This window comes from Vombatus ursinus, unplaced genomic scaffold, assembly GCF_900497805.2.
Source record: "Vombatus ursinus unplaced genomic scaffold, bare-nosed wombat genome assembly UNPS02006779.1, whole genome shotgun sequence".
NCBI classification, from domain to species: domain Eukaryota; kingdom Metazoa; phylum Chordata; class Mammalia; order Diprotodontia; family Vombatidae; genus Vombatus; species Vombatus ursinus.
Window position 1 is genome coordinate 7,475,118 of NW_020946557.1, and position 18,442 is coordinate 7,493,559.

The following is an 18,442-nucleotide window of genomic DNA, read 5'->3' on the forward strand; positions in this document are numbered from 1 at the left end:
AAGATTATATTGATATGGGTTTTTATTGTAACAGATTATTTTCTCAAATTTTATGAGTTATGAATTTCAAATCCACAAACTATGCCAAGAGTACTGTGGCCAAAGAAACATTGTGGAATAACTTGGCCATATCTGATCTGCAGGTGTGGAAAACACCCTTCAGAAATCCTTAGAGTATAATCAAAACTGAGTCTTAATAAGGTGACAATTCGTACTTCATTGTTGTTGCTGAGATCATTTTTCAGTCTTGTCCAACTCTTCATGATCCCATTTGATATTTTCTTGGAACAGTTTGCCGTGTTCTTCTCCAGCTCATTTTACAGATGAGGAAACTGAGGCAAATAGGGTTAAGTGACTTGCCCAGGGTCACACAACTTATTAAGTGTCTAAGGCCAAACCTGAACACCTGAAGTGTCTTCCTTACTCCAGACCCAACACTCTATCCCTTACCACCTACCTGCCCAGTTTATACCCTCAGGCATTTAAATGGCAAGCCAGAGGCAATAATAGGGACTTAACTCCAACCAAAAGTTGCTTTGTATCTACATAATTAAAAGTCAGAGTTAATACATTTGAGATAATTATCATAGAAGTATAAAGATACTCCCAGACATCTTCTAAGCTAAAAAATAAATGTATGCATAAAAGGTCACAAGTGATATTCTTCACCTTCTGGACTTCAAACCAAAAGTTGATGAGATCAGCATTAGCCAGAGGCCTCCTGTCTAATTGCAAACTAGTATTTCCTGGAATCATGATGTAAGATTTCCTTAGAATGGCAAATGTTTCAACACCCTCGCTATCTCTTCAGGGTGACAGGTAAGAACTGAAAAGTGAATTTTCTCAGCCATTTCAGTATCTTGAGCTTGGAGGCTGACCTTAGATATGGATTTTATGTTTATTGAAGAGGTTCACTTTATTTTGAATATATATTTTTTTCCACCATAAAGATGGGTAAGGAAAGCCTTCCATTTGGAAGCTTACTTTGATTTAAAGGAGTTTTAGGAATTGGAGACAAATGGGTGATTGCAAACTGATTCTGCAGGTCCATTTAGCATGTTACGCTCCCTTCAGGATACTGGGGACTTGGTATTTGAGAGCACTATTTTGTTAATGAAGTCAACTGCTTCTGGTAGTAAAAGAAAGATCAAAAGAAAAATCACCTTGGATTTTATAACAGCACCAAAGTGGGATGGGAGAAGGGAAACTAATGTGTTCTCTGTTGTACTTTCAATAGAAGATGAAATAATTTATTTTCAAATTAAAAGCAACCTCGTCTATCATCTTTGAAAACAGTTAAGTGAATAAGCTGCCTAAAAGCTTCTCCACTAGGATCAATTTTACATCGTTATCATTCTGGGCATTCTACGTGATGGAAAAAGTCATCCCCTATTTCCAACTCAATGAGATATCCGATGATGACTGGCACGACTCCAGCGGTACAGCCAATGTAAGATAATACTAAAATGTCACCACGGACATCCACCAGAAAGGCCATCATCTTGTAATAATCATCACCTATTAGACCATGCCTCTTTAGGTTCTGGATCCATTTTCCTTAAAACAATGACTTTAACTCTATCACTTTACCTTACAGCATGTTAGCAAAATTCTTTGAGGGGCAATAGAGTTAGGGAGGGGTTTAGGCTGGTTTTCCTGAGGCTCTCGCCCTTGTATGACAGCCAAAGGCTGACTTATGTGGGAGGCTGGTGACACCGCGTGGTGAAACAAGGAATGTGTTTCTGGGCATGTAGTATGGGTTTTCAAATCTTACACTCTGACTCTTCAACACACACACACACACACACACGCATGCAAGCATGCACGCACCTTTCCTTCATTTAGATGGAACAAAATCATTTGTCACTCTCAGATGGTTTAAAATGAAATGGTGGAATCGGGTCTTGAATGAACACAACTCAATTTCACATTTCTAAAGTACATCCTGTGGACAGGGCACTGTTCTGGAGGCATAATATAGATACATGACAGTACCTCAGAATTAGGGATAGGGTCAGTGTATACAGTAGAGTGGTCTTCACCTGATCTCACAGATGAAGTAGTCAGACTGCTTCCATTATAGTTGGCTTTTTCCCACTGAACCAAATTTTTATTCCCCTCCAGTAATCTGGGAATTTCTGGTTTGCCCAGAACTCCAGCTTTGTGGAAAAAGCTATCCAAGTAGGCAGTAAGATCACATTTATAAACAGAGTTAATGATCATTTATTTGCTGCCCAGTACAAACATCATACTTCTGACCAGCAAAATGAAAAAGTTCTTGTTAGGCTAAGGCTTCACACAACAATCAATAATTAGGTAAAATAAGCACCAACCAGATATTTCAATGTGTGAGAGACTAAAGGATGAAAATAGAAGTCTACAGCAGAAAGCAAGAGTAATACCAGTAATTTAACACACACCCCCACATTTCCAAAGAAAAAGTTCCTAAGACTTCTTTCCCCAGAAGCAACTGTTTTTTTTTTTTTGTTTGTTTGTTTTTGTGAGGCAATTTGGGTTAAGTGACTTGCCCAGAGTCACACAGCTAGTAAGTGTCAAGCGTCTGGTCTGAGGCCGGATTTGAGCTCAGGTCCTCCCAACTCCAGGCCCAGTGCTCTATCCACTGGGCCACCTAGCTGCCCCTGCCCCAGAAGCAATTGTTCCAGAGAATCTGAGTAATAGTATCTTATGGTTATCCGTATCATGTAATGTGAACATGGATGTAAACCTGCAGTAAGAACTATATTCTCTTAAAATTCCTATAATGAATTTTTTTGGGGGGAAATTAGTATCTGGAGTCAGAATTACAATGCGTTGTTTTAAAAATGAAAATGATTGGGAGGGAAGCCAGTCATGTAAGAGAAATTTATTTATCATGTAAGAAAATGACAAATTAGATGCTAGATTGAAAACTACTGGTCTCTCAACTTAAGAGTAAAAAACAGCAAAAAGCTGGGAGAACTTTCTGATTTTGACTAATACAATTGCATAGTTAATCCCAGCGCATCTAAAAGCCTGGAATTTGTTTCCCCAGCTGATCATTGATGAAGCATTATGAAATGGAATAGGTCACCAAATCCCCATCTGATAAAATCAAGAAGATATCAATAACAAAAGGGAATGTTGTAGTTACTTCAGGCATCTGGAAATATAGCAGGGCATAGTGGTTAAGGCACTGTACTTGGAATCAGGAAGCCTTGAGTTCAAATCCTGTCTCACCCACTTGTTGTGTGACAGTGGACAAATTGCTTATACTCTTCAGTTTCTGCATCTGTAATATGAGGATAACAATGGCACCTGCCTCACGAGATTGTTGTGAGGATCAAATTTTATATGTGTGTGTGTATGACAGAGAGAGAGAGAGAGAGAGCACATGATTGAATTGAATTACTGACAATGAAAATGATCCTTTTTATTTAGTTGGCAGAGCTAGGTGGCGCAGTGGATAGCGTGCCAACCCTGGAGTCAGGAAGACTAAAATTTCTGGCTGCAGATACTAGGTGTGTGACCCTGAGCAAGTCATTTAACCCTGTTTGCTTCAGTTTCCTCACCCGTAAAATGAGCTGGAGAAAGAATTGCAAACCACCCCAATGTCTTTGCCAAGAAAACCACAAATGGTGTCATGAAGAGTTGGAGACAACTGAGACAACTGAACAGCAAAAACATACTTGGTCATAACCTCCCCGATTCTCAGTTTTCTCACCTGTAAAATTGGGATAATAATGTCTATCTAATGTACCTCAAAGAATTTCTATGAGGTTTATTTATGATAATATATGTAAACTCAACGTAAGTTAACATTTATTAACATTAACATTTATTAAGGACCTAAGTCTTATTACTCCAAAACTAGCAATTTTCCCTTGCTCTTTGTTGTCTCACATTCTACTGGGGAGAGAGGGATGATACGAAGGGTACACAGACAAGTAAACACTAAGTAAAATAATACGAAATAATTTCTTTTAAAAATTTATTTTTTTCATATAACATTCATTTCCCAATATATCCCTCTGTTCTCACAGCCTAATATATTTCTAATAACAAAGAATAAAAAAGAGAGAGAAAAGCATTTCAGCAAACCAACCTACACATCAAGTCCAACAGTGTATGTTGTATCCCACCTCCCTAGTCCCCCTCCTCTGCAAAGGTACATGCCTTCCATCTCTTCTTTCACTGAATGAGTGTCAACTCACTCAAAGTGAGAACTCGGAAAGACCTTAGCTTAAAAAGGCCAAGGACTCCCACTGCATCTTGGGCCATCTCCAGTCATCCTGATCTATATCTGGCCACTGGACAGAGATGGCTGTGGAGGAGAAAGTGACGCTGGTGACTTTGCACAGCCCTGCCTCACGTAAATCCAATTTGATTGCAAGTCATGTCATTATCTTTCTGATGTCATGGTCCTCTTCAAGAATGAAGGAAAAACTACAACTCAGCCTATCATTATAATTACATGGCATTCACACAGAACTTTGTTTTTGTTCTTTTTTTTTGTGAGGCAATTGGGGTTAAGTGACTTGCCCAGAGTCACATAGCTAGTGAGTACTGTGTGTCTGATGCCAGATTTGAACTCAGGTCCTCCTGACTGCAGGGTCGGTGCTCTATTCACTACACCATCTAGGTGCCCTGGTTCTTTTCATTTACATTTTTGCATTTACTATCTATATTGTTTTCCTGGTTATGTATATTTCATTTTGCATCAGTTCGTATAAGTCTTCCCATGGTCTCAGTATAGTCTTCATATTAATCATTGCCTATGCAGCAGTGATATTTTCTGAACTGATAGAGATCTACTTTGTTTTCAGTTCTTTGGTACTACAAAATGTGCTGTTATAACATTTTGTCGTATATAGGACATTTTTTTTGTAACTGATTTTCTTAAGGTATCTGCCTCAAGGCAGATACCTAGGAAACCTAGGGTTATGTAGTAACCCTGGAAAAGGTTAAAGACAGAGATTTAATAATTCTAGTCTTATCATTAACTGACTCCATGTCCAAGTTGTCTGTCCTGTTATTAATTTCCTTGTAATACATCAGATATGTTGAAATAGATCCTATTATAACCACAGAATATAAGGTTTGTTTTGGCAGGTGGTAAGTTGGTGGCAAAGCTGGTATTGGTAGCACTGAGTATAGCTGATGCCCCAGTGGTGGAAGGCAGAGTTAGGAAAGTTTTGTCTGAAATAAAGAATAAGACAAAATGATTATAGGGTCATTATTGGCTCATAGATTTAAAGGCTCATAGGCATTATGGGCTCCTAGATTTATAGCTGGAAGGGATCTTAGAGGAGATTTAATCAAATCTCTTCACTTTGCAGATAATGAAATTGAGAAATAGAGAAGGAAACAAATGACTTACCGAAGGTCTTAGAGATCTTAGAGACCAACCCCCTGAATTTTTTACAGATGAGAAAACAGGCCAAGAAACTTCAGTGATTTAGCTAAGGTCATGCAAGAAGCAATTATCAGGGTCAGAATTTTGATACATCCTCTGACTCCAAATTCAGTGTTCTTACACTATGTCATGGAGCTTTCAAAAATACAAAAACAAACACTTAGAAGACAGAAGCATTTGAGGAATTCAACAGTAAGGACAAGCTCAAGACTTAAAATCAATTCATTAGATACACAGAAACTGTTGGTAGTAGCATGCCGTGAAAACATCTGTGACAAATATACAAAATGATTATGTGATATGAGAAAGCTAAAAAGACCTGGGTTCCAATCCTGGGATAGACCACTTAGTAGCTGCATGAGCCTATACAAGACATGTGATTTAACCTCCCTGAGCTTCAGTTAATTTTGAAGATAACATTTGTTCTTCTACCTTACAGGATCTTTATGAGAGAATCAGATAGGATAATGAATATGAATAGACTTTGTAACTATACAGGTTATGCTTCATACTGATATAAAGAACAATGCAAAAAATACAACATGATTATACAAAGATAAGGCATGATTTAAATAAATTCATACAGAAAATTTAACATAATTACCTTTAATTAGATTACCAAAACATTTTATATACGGTATCTCTTTAGCAAGGAAAGAAATGGTGTGGGGGAGAAGAGGAGTCTCTAGGAGACTTGCTATTTACTTAGTCAATTACAGATTTGGAAATTGAATACAAGTCTGATTTCAGAATCCAAATTATGCTTTCCACAACACAGAATAGTACACAAAAGGTTGGGAATGGGATGTAGAATGACATATGTAGGTTACAGGAAATGTGGTCAGCCTGCACGAATCCTACAGGGAACCTCTCTGACATTCTAAGGAACTGGCAGAGCCACAGAATTTTAGCAGTGGAAGGGAATTTAGAAGACATCTAGTTCAATACTCTCATAGTGTGATATAGTATATAGAACTTACAACTTGGTTTCAGGAATGGCTGGGATTGAATATTGCTTCAAAAACTTCCCCCGGTCTGAATCTCGCTTCAAATACTTCCCCCTTCTGGGCAAATCAACCTCTCCAAGCCTGAGGTTCCTCACCTAGGAAATGGACGTATGAATAGGACCTAATTTAGAATGTCATTATAAGAAACAATGAGATAATACAAATGAAGCATCTTGCCTACCTTAAAGTGCTATTGAAATGACTGCTATTATATTTACTTCAATACTCTGTGCGCTCAGCAAAGTACAGAAAAGCTCGTCACTAGAGGACTGGTCACTTAGTGATGAATTCTTTCGTCATGACAGCACGTCAGACAAAGAAAATTGCAAAAACGAGCCTCAATCCTGTCCTTTTGGCTTCCCTTCCTTCTGCACTGATGGTGAAGATAGAGAAGACACTAAGAATTAACGCACTTTTAGAGAGTTTATGCACATTAATTTATCCAACATGATGCTGGACATAAGTTGTGTATTTTTACAGCAAACTTTACTATAACAATAACCAGTCTAAAAGTTAAATGGTACTTTTCCACATTTTCCCTACTTTGACTTTTCTCAGGCTGAAATAACTAATATTTTAATTTCACAAGATAAAATGGAGGTGTCAAAAATATTTATTGAGATAATTAGACAAAGATAGAGCTCTTTAACATCTGGAGGCATAAAAACTTCAAAGGGAAATACTGTCCTTCAGTCTAAATATTCAAATTAGCCAGCAGAGGGAGCTCATGTAACCTCAGAGTTTACGTATTTCCAAATTTAAAGGTTCCTGTTCAACAGGTTTAAAAGGAAGGATGGCCAGAGTAACGCTATATTTTCAAGTTAATTTTTAGCCGTAAATATTTCACAAGATATTTAAGGACTCCATACTAAGAATAATAAATATGCATATACATACGTGGAAACATATACTTGCCTCACAAAGACCATTGGATCATAGACTGGAGCTGGAATGGACCCCAGAGGCCAGCTAGTATATAATTCCCTTATTTTATAGATGAGGAAACTGAGATCTGGGAAAGCTAAACTTGCTAAAAGCCACATATGTGTTACGTATAACATTTTTACAACTGTAATTACCTGATGCAATTTGTTATTTGTTGTGCCTAACTGACCCATTATCAGTTATTTCATTTGTTTTTCTTATATGTGTGTAATTCTGTTTAGAAAAGGAGAGGTTTTTTTCATCCTTTCCTACTTTTTTTTTCTTCTGTACTGTAGGTTACATTATACTGTAGTGGACATGAAGACAGAAAAATCCTTAAGAGGTCTTGAAACGGAAGGAGCACTGAGCCAGCAGCAAAATGGGCTATATGGAAAACAACTGCTCATTGTGCTTACAGAGCAAAAAGTGCAGGGCACACAAGGCATTTACCAGGGTAAGCACCCTTAAAGCTAAAAGCAATTCATGAAATATGCAGAAAGGACTGGCATGGGAAGGAGATAAGGAAGAAAGGGAGAAGAAAAATGAAGGAAAGAGAAGACAAGGAAGCAGAAAGGGACAAAGAATGAGAAATAATAGAGTGCCATCATTAACTGTCACAGTTATCATTAAATGAAAGTGACAGTAAGACCACATCTATAAACAGGATTAATGAGAGGTTACTCAATGTCCAGTACAAATATCAATTATACTTCCCACCAGCAAGCAATGCAATGTGGGAACCAAGGAGACATGAAACACACACACACACACACACACACACATAAGGTGAATACCTGGGAAGAGAAAATTATGGAAAACATATGATGTTATTTCTGAGTCAACTAGTTCTACTACTCTGATAACAAAGGAGAATGTTACCTGGAAGAGGCTTCATGACTAGATTATATATGCCTTGGAGCAAGCACTTCTGAGACTAAGGTACCACTTCCTTTCTCAGTTTGGTAAATCACAGGGCTAGCTTCTGTCATGATAGTCCAATATATATAACTTGTCTTTCAACAATTAAGCTGCCAACAACTGTTTTTGTTGATAAAATGTTTAATTATGTGGCAAAGACCAAATAATATTTCTCAAGTTTTTTCCTCTAAAACTATGTGGAAAATTGCCTTGCTACATCAGCAAGTGTTGAATTTCAAATTGATATAATTTCATCATTATTTCAGGTTATGATTATTTTCAAATATGATGAGTATGTGAACTGTTAACCAATAGAAGCAATTCAATGTTTGCAAATAAAATATAAACATATACATATTACTAATATGAATGAAAATTTTAGTGCTATTAACATTAAATATTGAAATGTTTATAATTCATTCATAAAATAATCACAATGTGCCAACTTCACCATCAAGTTATTTTCCCAACAAGAAGAGTTTAGGGCTTGCATTTCCACGACTAGGCAAACTAAATTTTTTTCCCCCAAAGTTGAATTATTTCAGAGGGATTCTAAATTATATAACTTCAAATCTATGCCTACAATTACATTCAGATAAAGCTACACATGGGATTATTAAAATTTGTATTATACAACCTGCTCCACACTTTTTCCCAGCGTAGGGTAATCTATGTTTAGAAATTTAATGTTGTGATTAGTTCTAAAAATGAAAAAATTATTTTTAATCCCCTTAGTTTTCCAAAAATTTTCCTTCACAAGCCCCTGCTGCCAAACAGTGTTTTTCAAAATGTCCTAACTCAGTCAATGAATTGTTGAATTGAATTTCAGTTGGAAGGGGAACCTGGTTAATGAAGGCTAATTACCAATTGGTCTCCTGTAGATATGTGGGAAGAATGATGATAACTTATCTGGCCTAGAAAGCGTGATTTTCCTGGTGCTTCCGACCCATACATGCTCTACAAGACTAAATTTTAAATTACATGCCACATTCCTTGCATGTATTAAACAAGTATGTTTGTCCAACTAAATTGAAGTAAAACACCTATTCAGGAAGTGAGGAACAACATCACCAAGAATATGAAATAGACATAATTCTTTTTCTGTGTAATCTACAAATTTAAACTCATTAACATTAAATCAAACCAACAAACATTTATTAAATGCCAAGGCTATAAAATGAACTATGTTAGGTTTGGGGAGCTTGAGAGTTGTTGATGCAAAATTTAGATAAATGATGATCTCTGACCTCAAAAAGCTTATGATCCAGTAAGGGGATAAGTCACATACTCAGAGGAGGACTGCTTGGTTTTGATTAGTTGATCAACAAGATTGTTGTCAGGCATTGTAATAAGTGCTAAGGATATAAAGAAAGGCACATACGTGGTTTGTGCCCACAAGGAGTTCATGCTCTAAGGGGGAAGACAGCATGCACAGGGGTGAACAACCATGCACAGACCAGCATATACACAATGTAAATGGGAGAAAATACTGGTAGTGGCAAGGTGGGAGTGAAAGGGGGGTGGGAAAAACCTCTTGCAAAAAGTGGGATTAGTGCTAAGTATTGAAAGAAGCCAAGGAAGCCAGAGGTAGAGGTGAGGAGAGATAGCATTCTAGGCTTGGTGGATAGCCAATGAAAAGGCAAGGAGGTAGAGTGTCATTTGGGAGAACGATAAGATGGTCCGTGTTACTGAACAGTAGCATAAAGTATAAGGTAGGATTAAAAGTTCTACGTGTTTGTGATATTAAAAACGATTCAGAATCCATCTTGCACAGTGATTGAGATCTTTAATATTCAGAGCCTTAGTTGAAAATACTTTTCTAGGTCATTCTTGTAATATATTCTCATAATGTTAGGCTTACAGTGACTCTTCAGTGCAGTGAATAGAGCACTGTGCCTGGAGTCAGGAGGACCTGAGTTCAAATCCAGCCTTAGACACTAGCTGTATGCAAACTATTTAACCCTGTTTGCTTCAGTTCCTCATCTATAAAATGAGCTGGTGAAGGGAATGGCAAACCACTCTAGTATCTTTGCCAAAAAAAACCCCAAATGGAGTCACAGAGAGTTGGACACAACTGAAACAGCAACAGCAACCAACAAACATCAACATTTTTAGAAAAGGAGAGAATTTGTCCCAAATCTGCATTAATAGTTAGGAGTTGTTTAATATTTACCCTACTTGGCAAAGTTATATTTGAAGTGATACATTTTTACCTCCAAATAAAATTTAATCTGGAATAATATTTAAAATAATTTTTGGGAGGTAGTCACTTGTATTGGGTAGAAGCCTCTGCAAAGGGCTGCCAAATTTTCTAGTACAATATTATAAACACCCTACACTATATTCTGCAGAACATAAACATTTCCTATCAGAGTGAGGAAAACCAATGCTCTTGCTGTGGGATTGAACCTGAGTTAAATGGAGCTATGACTATTGATACCTCTGACCCAAAGAAGCCACAGATATGCTTTCTCAGAAAGAATGAGATCTGGGCCGTGGATCTGGAAGGATGTGAGTGATTTGAAATTACCCTGGGGCTTAATCTTCATGGTACTAACTCACAATTATGTGATGCTTTAAGGTTTACAAGGCATTTTGTTCAAAACAAACCTGGGAGGTAGATCACACACGTATTATTAAACCCATTTTACAGAGAGGAAGGACTAAGAGGTGAAATTACTTACCTAAAGTATGCAGCTAAAAAGTGGGGAGCTGGACACAGTTGAACAATTTTCAGTGTGAGTATATATTTATTTACTTATTTTTTAATTTTTAGGCAATTGGGGTTAAGTGACTTGCCCAGGGTCACACAGCTGGTAAGTGTCAAGTGTTTGGCCTGAGGCCGGATTTGAAGTGAGTATATATTTAGAACTGGAAATCAGTAAATACTACAAATCAGGGCTTGGTTTATTGTTTCTGTTGATTTCTCTAGGCAAAGTGATGGAGAAAATGTTAATAATGCAGATTAGACTTAATGTGTGTCATGCATACATAATTTTTGAGAGCTAGTTGTTAAGCATTTACCAGTATAACACTGTTCCTAGGTCTCCTCATTCAAAGTATGGACTTATTGGTAAAATAAGATTCTTAATTGAGAGGTTATCTAAGGTAGGAGTTAGAGGATCTTGTCTTAGAGTCAGGAACATATGGGTTCAAGTTCTGCCTTTGACACAAACTGCCCTGTGATCCTTGGCAAATCACTTAACCTCTCACTGCCTTGAGTAACTCTCAAAGACTAACTTGCAGTAGAGTTCCTGGCATCAGTGGAGGGAATTTTCACACAGGGATTACCCCACCGACATGAAATTATAGATCCCATTGTCTGTCCTTTACAAAAATATACAGTGCAGAATTCTTTAGGTGTTTGTCATAATACATAAAAATACCAAGAAAATTGCAAGCAAATTGTATGAAATCATACAGCTCTATTGAGAAATAACTTGGTTTAGTGGCTAGATAATTGGCCTTGAAGCCAGGAAGACCTAGGTTGAATACTTGCCCCAATTATATCTTGGCTATTTGATTTTCTACAAGTCATTTAACCTCTTGGGACTCTAGGTGAGATTCTAAGTGCCAGAGAAATTTCCACTTTACATCAGCAGAGGTAAACTCCTCATCTGAGGATTCCTTATACCAATGAAATCACAGATCCAGTCTCTATTCCTATCCTGCATAATTCTGCGGAGTTTATTCAAATTACATCTCTCATGTTCAATACATGCAAGGAATGTGGCATGTACTTTAAAATTTAGTCTTACGGAGGGTGTATGGGTAGGAAGCACCAGGAAAGTCACACTTCCTAGGCAAGATAGGTTATCGTCATTCTTCCCGCATATCTACAGGAGGTCAATTGGTAATTCGCCTTCATTAGCCATGTTGCCCCTTCCAACTGAAATTCAATTCAACAATTCATTGGCATAATAGCCTAGCTATTTCGTGTGAGTAGGTTTGGAAGAAAAAAAACTAATAATTTGTCCAAATTAATTATACACATTTGTCCTCACGGGCTCAAACTTTGGCAAATCAATCAATATACTGGAATGCTGCAAATACATACCTTGAGCCAATAGCCCCAAGTATTTCTTTTCACAAATAGGATCTCTAGATCACAGATCTAGACCTTACAGGTCATCTAGTCCAAATCTCTCATTTTATAGATGAAAAAACTGAGGGTCAGAGAATTTGAGTGAATTACTCAAGGTCCCACAGGTAACAAGAGGCAGAGCTGGGATTTGAATCCAGATCTGATTCCAAATCCAGCACCCTTCTCAGCACACTACACTGTAATACTGATGTGGAGATAAATTCAATGCATTAAATATTTGTGAGTCAGAAGAAACACTGCTCCTTTGGAACATAAGCAAATATGACATGATTTCACATGCCGTAAGAGGACATGCAGAAAAGAGAGTATTGTCGAACACATAGTTCAACCCTCTGGGGTACTTGACTTTGCATTTGAGATCAATATAAAATATTTGCATTCCAGTTCTCTCTTATTTGCACACAAAGTAGACTTTTCTTGAAATTTAGTCAACTGTAATGATGCTACCAAAGACTGGTGCATCCTTGAGAATCTTAACAAGAGGGAGAATATAGCTAAAAGATCATTGGCATTCCCTATCTGGATCAGAGATGAATATTTTCTATGGTTAGCAGCATCATTCATTCACTGTACCTCTCCTGAACTTTTCTGCTCTCCCAACTTAATAGGTGATTTATGATGAGCTTAACTTTAAACACCAAGACCAATTAAGTGTACTTGACAACTATTTGAACAAGTTAATTTTGTCCCATAAAATGTCCATTACAACTCATTGGTTATTCCCTCTGTGTCTCCTTCAGTTTTCTTGGTTTGTCCAGTCATCTCTAGAGATTTGTGTGGACATTTCCCCCCCCTTTACATAGCCCTTGTTAGCAGAGTTTTGCTTCTGTTCTTCTCTGTCTGTGTCTTGATGAAATTAAGAAATTATACTAAAACAAAAACCCTTAAATGAACATTTAAAAAATAAAAATCCTAATGGTCGGGGCTGCTTTTGTCATGGCTAGACCTTGATATACAGACATTGCACAATTTATTAAATGTTTAAAGAATGACAACGAACAGTGAAAAGAATAGCAGATTTGACATGAAAGAGGCAATATCACTTATCAATTAAGCTTCACGGATTTTACCCTTTCCATCATCCTATAGGAAAACAAATTTAGGGTAAATACCATCTCATTGGCATCTAGCAAACCAAAGCAATATATGCACAAGGACATAGTTTTGAATGTGACCCTTTCCCTTTGGCCTACATGTCCATGTGAAGAACTACAAGTGCTAATTATTGGAGGCTTTCCTCTTTTTGCTATAGTTTTGGTTCTTGAAGTCCACAATTCAACTGAATTTTAGGCTATCACAGGTGAAAGGAAGTCAAAGGTTCGTAGTTCAACAGTGGTTGTAAGGGTCTTATTTCTAAAATTTCTGTGAAATTCACTTAATATTTGTTGATGTTTCATGGCAAAGTTTGAGACAATATTCTAACAATAAAACATATTGAATGAGTTATTTGGAGAGTACTTCCCAGTTTTCCTAAATGTCCCAAAGGAAGTAGGATTTTCGTTCATGGGCCCATAAATTTGTGCTGCGTATTTGCCAGTTGGAAGTACACGCTCCTGTCATGCTCCTGTCAAAGATATTTGCCAAGAAAATAAATTTGATGCTTTGGCTAGAAAATCAAGTGTCAGGTATCATTTATGGGAAAGGGGAAAAGCTTAACAAGACTAATGTTCATAGCAGAGAAAAATAATCAAAAAGTATGCTTTGAATATTGACGACATGCCCTATACCATACTAGGCACTCTGAGGTAGACAAAGAAGGATAAAATGTAAGCTCCTTCAGGAAAGGGACAGTTTTATTTTTGTCTTTGCATCCCTGGCACCTTGCCCAGTGACTGGTGCATAGTAAATCAAGGATTCTTAACATGATCCAGGTTTCAGGGGGTCCATGAACTTGGATGTGGAGAAAATAACATCTTTATTTTGATGTAACTGGTTTCCTTTGTAGTTCTATATATTTTATGCATTTAAAAACATTATGCTGAGAAAGGGTCTGTAAGCTTTACCAGACTGCCAAAGGGGTACATGACAAACATGAAAAGATTAAGAATCCCTTTAAGTAAGCACATAATAAATGCTTGTTGTATTGATTGATAAAAGCCATGTCTTCTGCCCTCAAGATGCTCTTCCTAGTTCAGGAAATAAGGCATGTGCATAAACTTTAATAGTATATTATAGAATTTTAGAATTGGAAAGAACCTGGAGAGATCATCTAGTTCAATCTCATTTCACAGAAGAGTAAGCTAAGGTGCAGAAAGATTAATTGGCTTACCCAAGGTCACACAGCAAGTCAGCAGCCAAACGGGGACCAGAATCCATGTCTTCTGGATCTATCCAGAGTTGTTTCCACTGCACCACATCACCACTCTACAGATCATATTGCCTCCCTGTATTTCTTTATGAGCTAGTGATTTCAGAAAAGTGTTCACAGCAAAAAAAGGACTTAAGCTGGGAACGGATGGGTAGCTAGATTTTCTTTAGGCAGAGGCAAGGGGGATGGTATTCCAAATAGGGAGAATAGTATGAGCAAAGACTTGGAGTGAAGAATATGAGTGGCATGCTTTGGAAACAGTGGGGAGATTAGATGTCTGATTAGAGGGTGGAGTAAGTTTATTTGAATTCCTAGTCAAGGAATTTGAACTTTATCCTTCAACCAATGGAGAGATATTAACAAGTTTTAGCTGGAAAATGTTGTAACAAAGGCAGCTATTAGGGAAGATTAATTTGATCCATACATAATGGATTGAAAGAGAAGATTAAAAGAGGATATGCCAGTTGTCAAAAATCCAGACATAAAGTGTTGGCATTAATAATGCAAAGGAAGAGAGGTAGTCAGAAGAAGGGAGAGATAATAAGACTGAGACAGATGAGATGGGTGAAGATCTAAAGGAAAATGAGAGAGAGGGAAGAGTCTTCAGAGAATGATAGTACTATTGATAGAAATAAAAAAATGAGGAGAAGCTAGGTCTTTTGTGTGGAGCAGGGGAAAGAGTGATAAATTTGTTTATGAGAACTTGCTTACATTTTTATTGGTCCTCTGCCCTGTCACTGTGAGTAAATCACTTAATGTCACTGAGCCTCAGTTTCCTGCTCTAACTCATTGGATTACTATAAGGTAAATCCCTTGTAAACTATGAAAGCTATGTGAACAGGAGTTATTATTCTGAGTTATTATTATTCTAAGATGGGTTTTGTGTCAGGGAACAATTTGGGATTATTGAAAGCACTGTATAATTTTCCAAAAGTGGTCTAATCCATTGTCTACCTCTTCTTCAATTCTGGAATATGTTCACTGTCCATAACCATTATCTGTTGAAATTATATGTACTGACGAGTTAACTGAATGGGCTGCCTACTATCTAGAATATAGGTATTTTTTTTTATCCATTTAATTGTTCCCTGTGTATATTGTTGGTCAAATCTTTTTACAATCCTAGTGGAAGGCCCAACAGTAATGTATAAGTTGCATAATGTTGTCCCCAAATAGGAACAACAAGGAATTTTACTATCTATAAAGAATCTCTTTTCAATTTGTACACTCCCATTTCTATTGTGGCATATGAAAAACATGTGAAATTAGCCACGTGGTGATCCACACCCTTCCTCACCTTCTTGCATTCTTTTCTTTTCTCCTTCACTTTCTCAACAATGTAATGCTCAAAGATACCAAAGCAGATAACCACACATCATCTTGTCCCCTCACCAAGTAAAATATTACAAAGACCACAACAACATGGAGAAGTGGGGTAAATTATTCGAAGTGCCTTGGTCCCCATGGGAAGCCGAGGCTTTTCCTGAATATAACAGAGTACTAGGATCTTCCAGCTATGTGCTGTCTTTTGTTGAACTTCCTCCCCATTGTTAAGACATATCCTCAGATTAGCAGTGACCCCAAAGCCTGGCAGAACACACACCCAATTGGAGTGCCTGAGGGTCTAATCAGAAACTATGTTCCTGTACTTTGCTAGGGGATCAAGAGGTAGCTGACTGCACTGCCAAACTTAATTCCAATAAATTTAGTTTCTGTCTGTCAGGTCAGTTTTGTGAGTGGGCTTTCATCTTTTTCATGAGGGTTGCTGATCTACCATGAAAATCACCCATTTAGAAAGCATTTGCTGCTGATGGGTGGAGCAAATGGTCAGAAGAGAGTGATCACTTTTCTTCCCCAACCAAGATCCCCTGAATGCCTGAAAGCAGTTACATAAGACCTAATTGCATTTCCAAACAATTCTATACAAGGGTTGCTCTTCCCAAATTCAGCTATATAGTACCTCCCCTAGAAGCAAAATTACAAATATTACCATAAACTCCTATTTCCTTGAGAAAAATACAAATAAAAATTATTTTCTGCATTCTACTTTTATATAAGAAATATGATGAATAAACAATATCAGGTATTTGTTCAAAAAAGCAACTTCCAGGATATGTTCCTTTCTCCTACTGGTTCTGCTCCTTTTGTCCTATACAAAGATAATTGATTCCTAGAACAAAAACCCTGAGGCACTCTAAGATTCTAAGTGTCTTCTGAATCATCACATAGAGATTAAATTATTTTCAAGTTATTTTATTTTTCAAGACTCTTTTTTTAATTCTTGCTAGAAATCAGTAAATTATATAAATATACATACATACATCCACATGCACATACACACCCATATGCTCTTTTTTGGTCAGGATATTCAGTTAATCAGAACACTCCATTCCCCAAGCATTCTGCATAAATTGGAGTATGTTATATTTATAATTTAATAACATTTGTGTTTAAGCCATGCAGGCTTGGAATATGCTTGAAACAATTAAAAGTTAATTTGCAAAAGGGACAGTAAAACAACAATTACTATTATGAAAATATATCTTGTATATTAGTACTTTTAACCAAAAGAAAATGAAAAAATTCATCCTAATCTGTGATGTGCTAAAGTCAGCTCACCAGTTGAATTAATTGTTAAGTTTTATATGTGAGCATTTACACCTCAGGATTTGGCAAACATTGAAATCAGAGCTTGCCTTATTGTTTTGTTCCTTATCTAGGCTTCCAAAAGTGGTGGAGAAAATGGTAACAATGCAGATTAAACTTAAAAGTATGATTTGGGTTCAGAGTCTTCCCCACCCCATTCCCCTCAGCTGGTTGTTAAACAGTAGCATACCCCTGGTCCTACTAGACCATTGCCATCTCTTTAGTCTTGATCTGAAGGATCAGAAAACTCAGATCCTTGTGTGATATGTGGAGTCACTGCCTAAAAAGCTTAAAATGATATCAACTGCTTCTCCTACTGCTGTACTCCCTGGCTGGCCATGGCCACTGCCAAGTCTCTGAGATGACGACTTTATGCCTCTTATCTAAAAAACTGCTGCCCAAATTTGGAGAGATCCAACATCAGGATGGCTACAGAACAATGAATTTTTTTTAGCCACAGCAACTCTCATAGAAAAGTGGAGGGAATACTCATCCCAATGAAATCACAGATCCTTGAAGAACTAAAGTCTAAGTACAGTCAAATTAGCATCAATGTAGTCCCTTCCCTTTTATTCCATTCCATTCAATATCTATTTATTCAATGGTAACAATTTGCAAGACATCCTTATCACATTCTTCAATTCTCATACCTAAAACTGAACAATATGCCTAGCATTCACTCCCTCAAGTTGAAATGATATGGCTTGAGGAGTTACATTCACAGTAATCCAGTCTGTAAACACCTTTTTGCGTGTGTCACTCAGATCGAACATGTGATAGAAAATTTCCATAGCTACTCTTGTCTTGCTAGGTTATTCCACTTGAATTCCACGATAGTTTTATTCTCACATTTGCTGCTTTGCAATATAAATATCTCTGGAATTTCAGGAACTGATGGAACTACAATAGAGAGGCACAAAGAGAACAGAGAATATGTGAGTGTTGACTTTCACTACTCATGGTATGGGCTATGAATTAGAATCATGCCAGCTTGAGTTCTACTGCCATAGCTTGCAAGAATTCTAGGTTACCTTCACACCACAATCATCAGGGTAAAACTTTATGCTGTAGATGAAGAGAAATAGATGGAGGTCCTTTACCTGGATTAAGGAAAAGATACAGACTCTGATTATCACCCTTCC

General features: G+C 37.2%; 1 protein-coding gene across 1 annotated transcript in view; it reads right to left on the reverse strand.

Annotated features, from left to right (window-relative positions):
* Nucleotides 1-18,442, reverse strand: part of ROS1 (ROS proto-oncogene 1, receptor tyrosine kinase) — a 130,493-nt gene that overhangs the window by 49,677 nt on the left and 62,374 nt on the right. Inside the window, 6 exon segments of the mRNA XM_027848575.1 lie at nucleotides 944-1,031; nucleotides 1,033-1,129; nucleotides 5,062-5,175; nucleotides 12,623-12,818; nucleotides 17,981-18,099; nucleotides 18,102-18,200. Of these exon segments, the coding sequence (XP_027704376.1) occupies nucleotides 944-1,031; nucleotides 1,033-1,129; nucleotides 5,062-5,175; nucleotides 12,623-12,818; nucleotides 17,981-18,099; nucleotides 18,102-18,200 (713 nt within the window).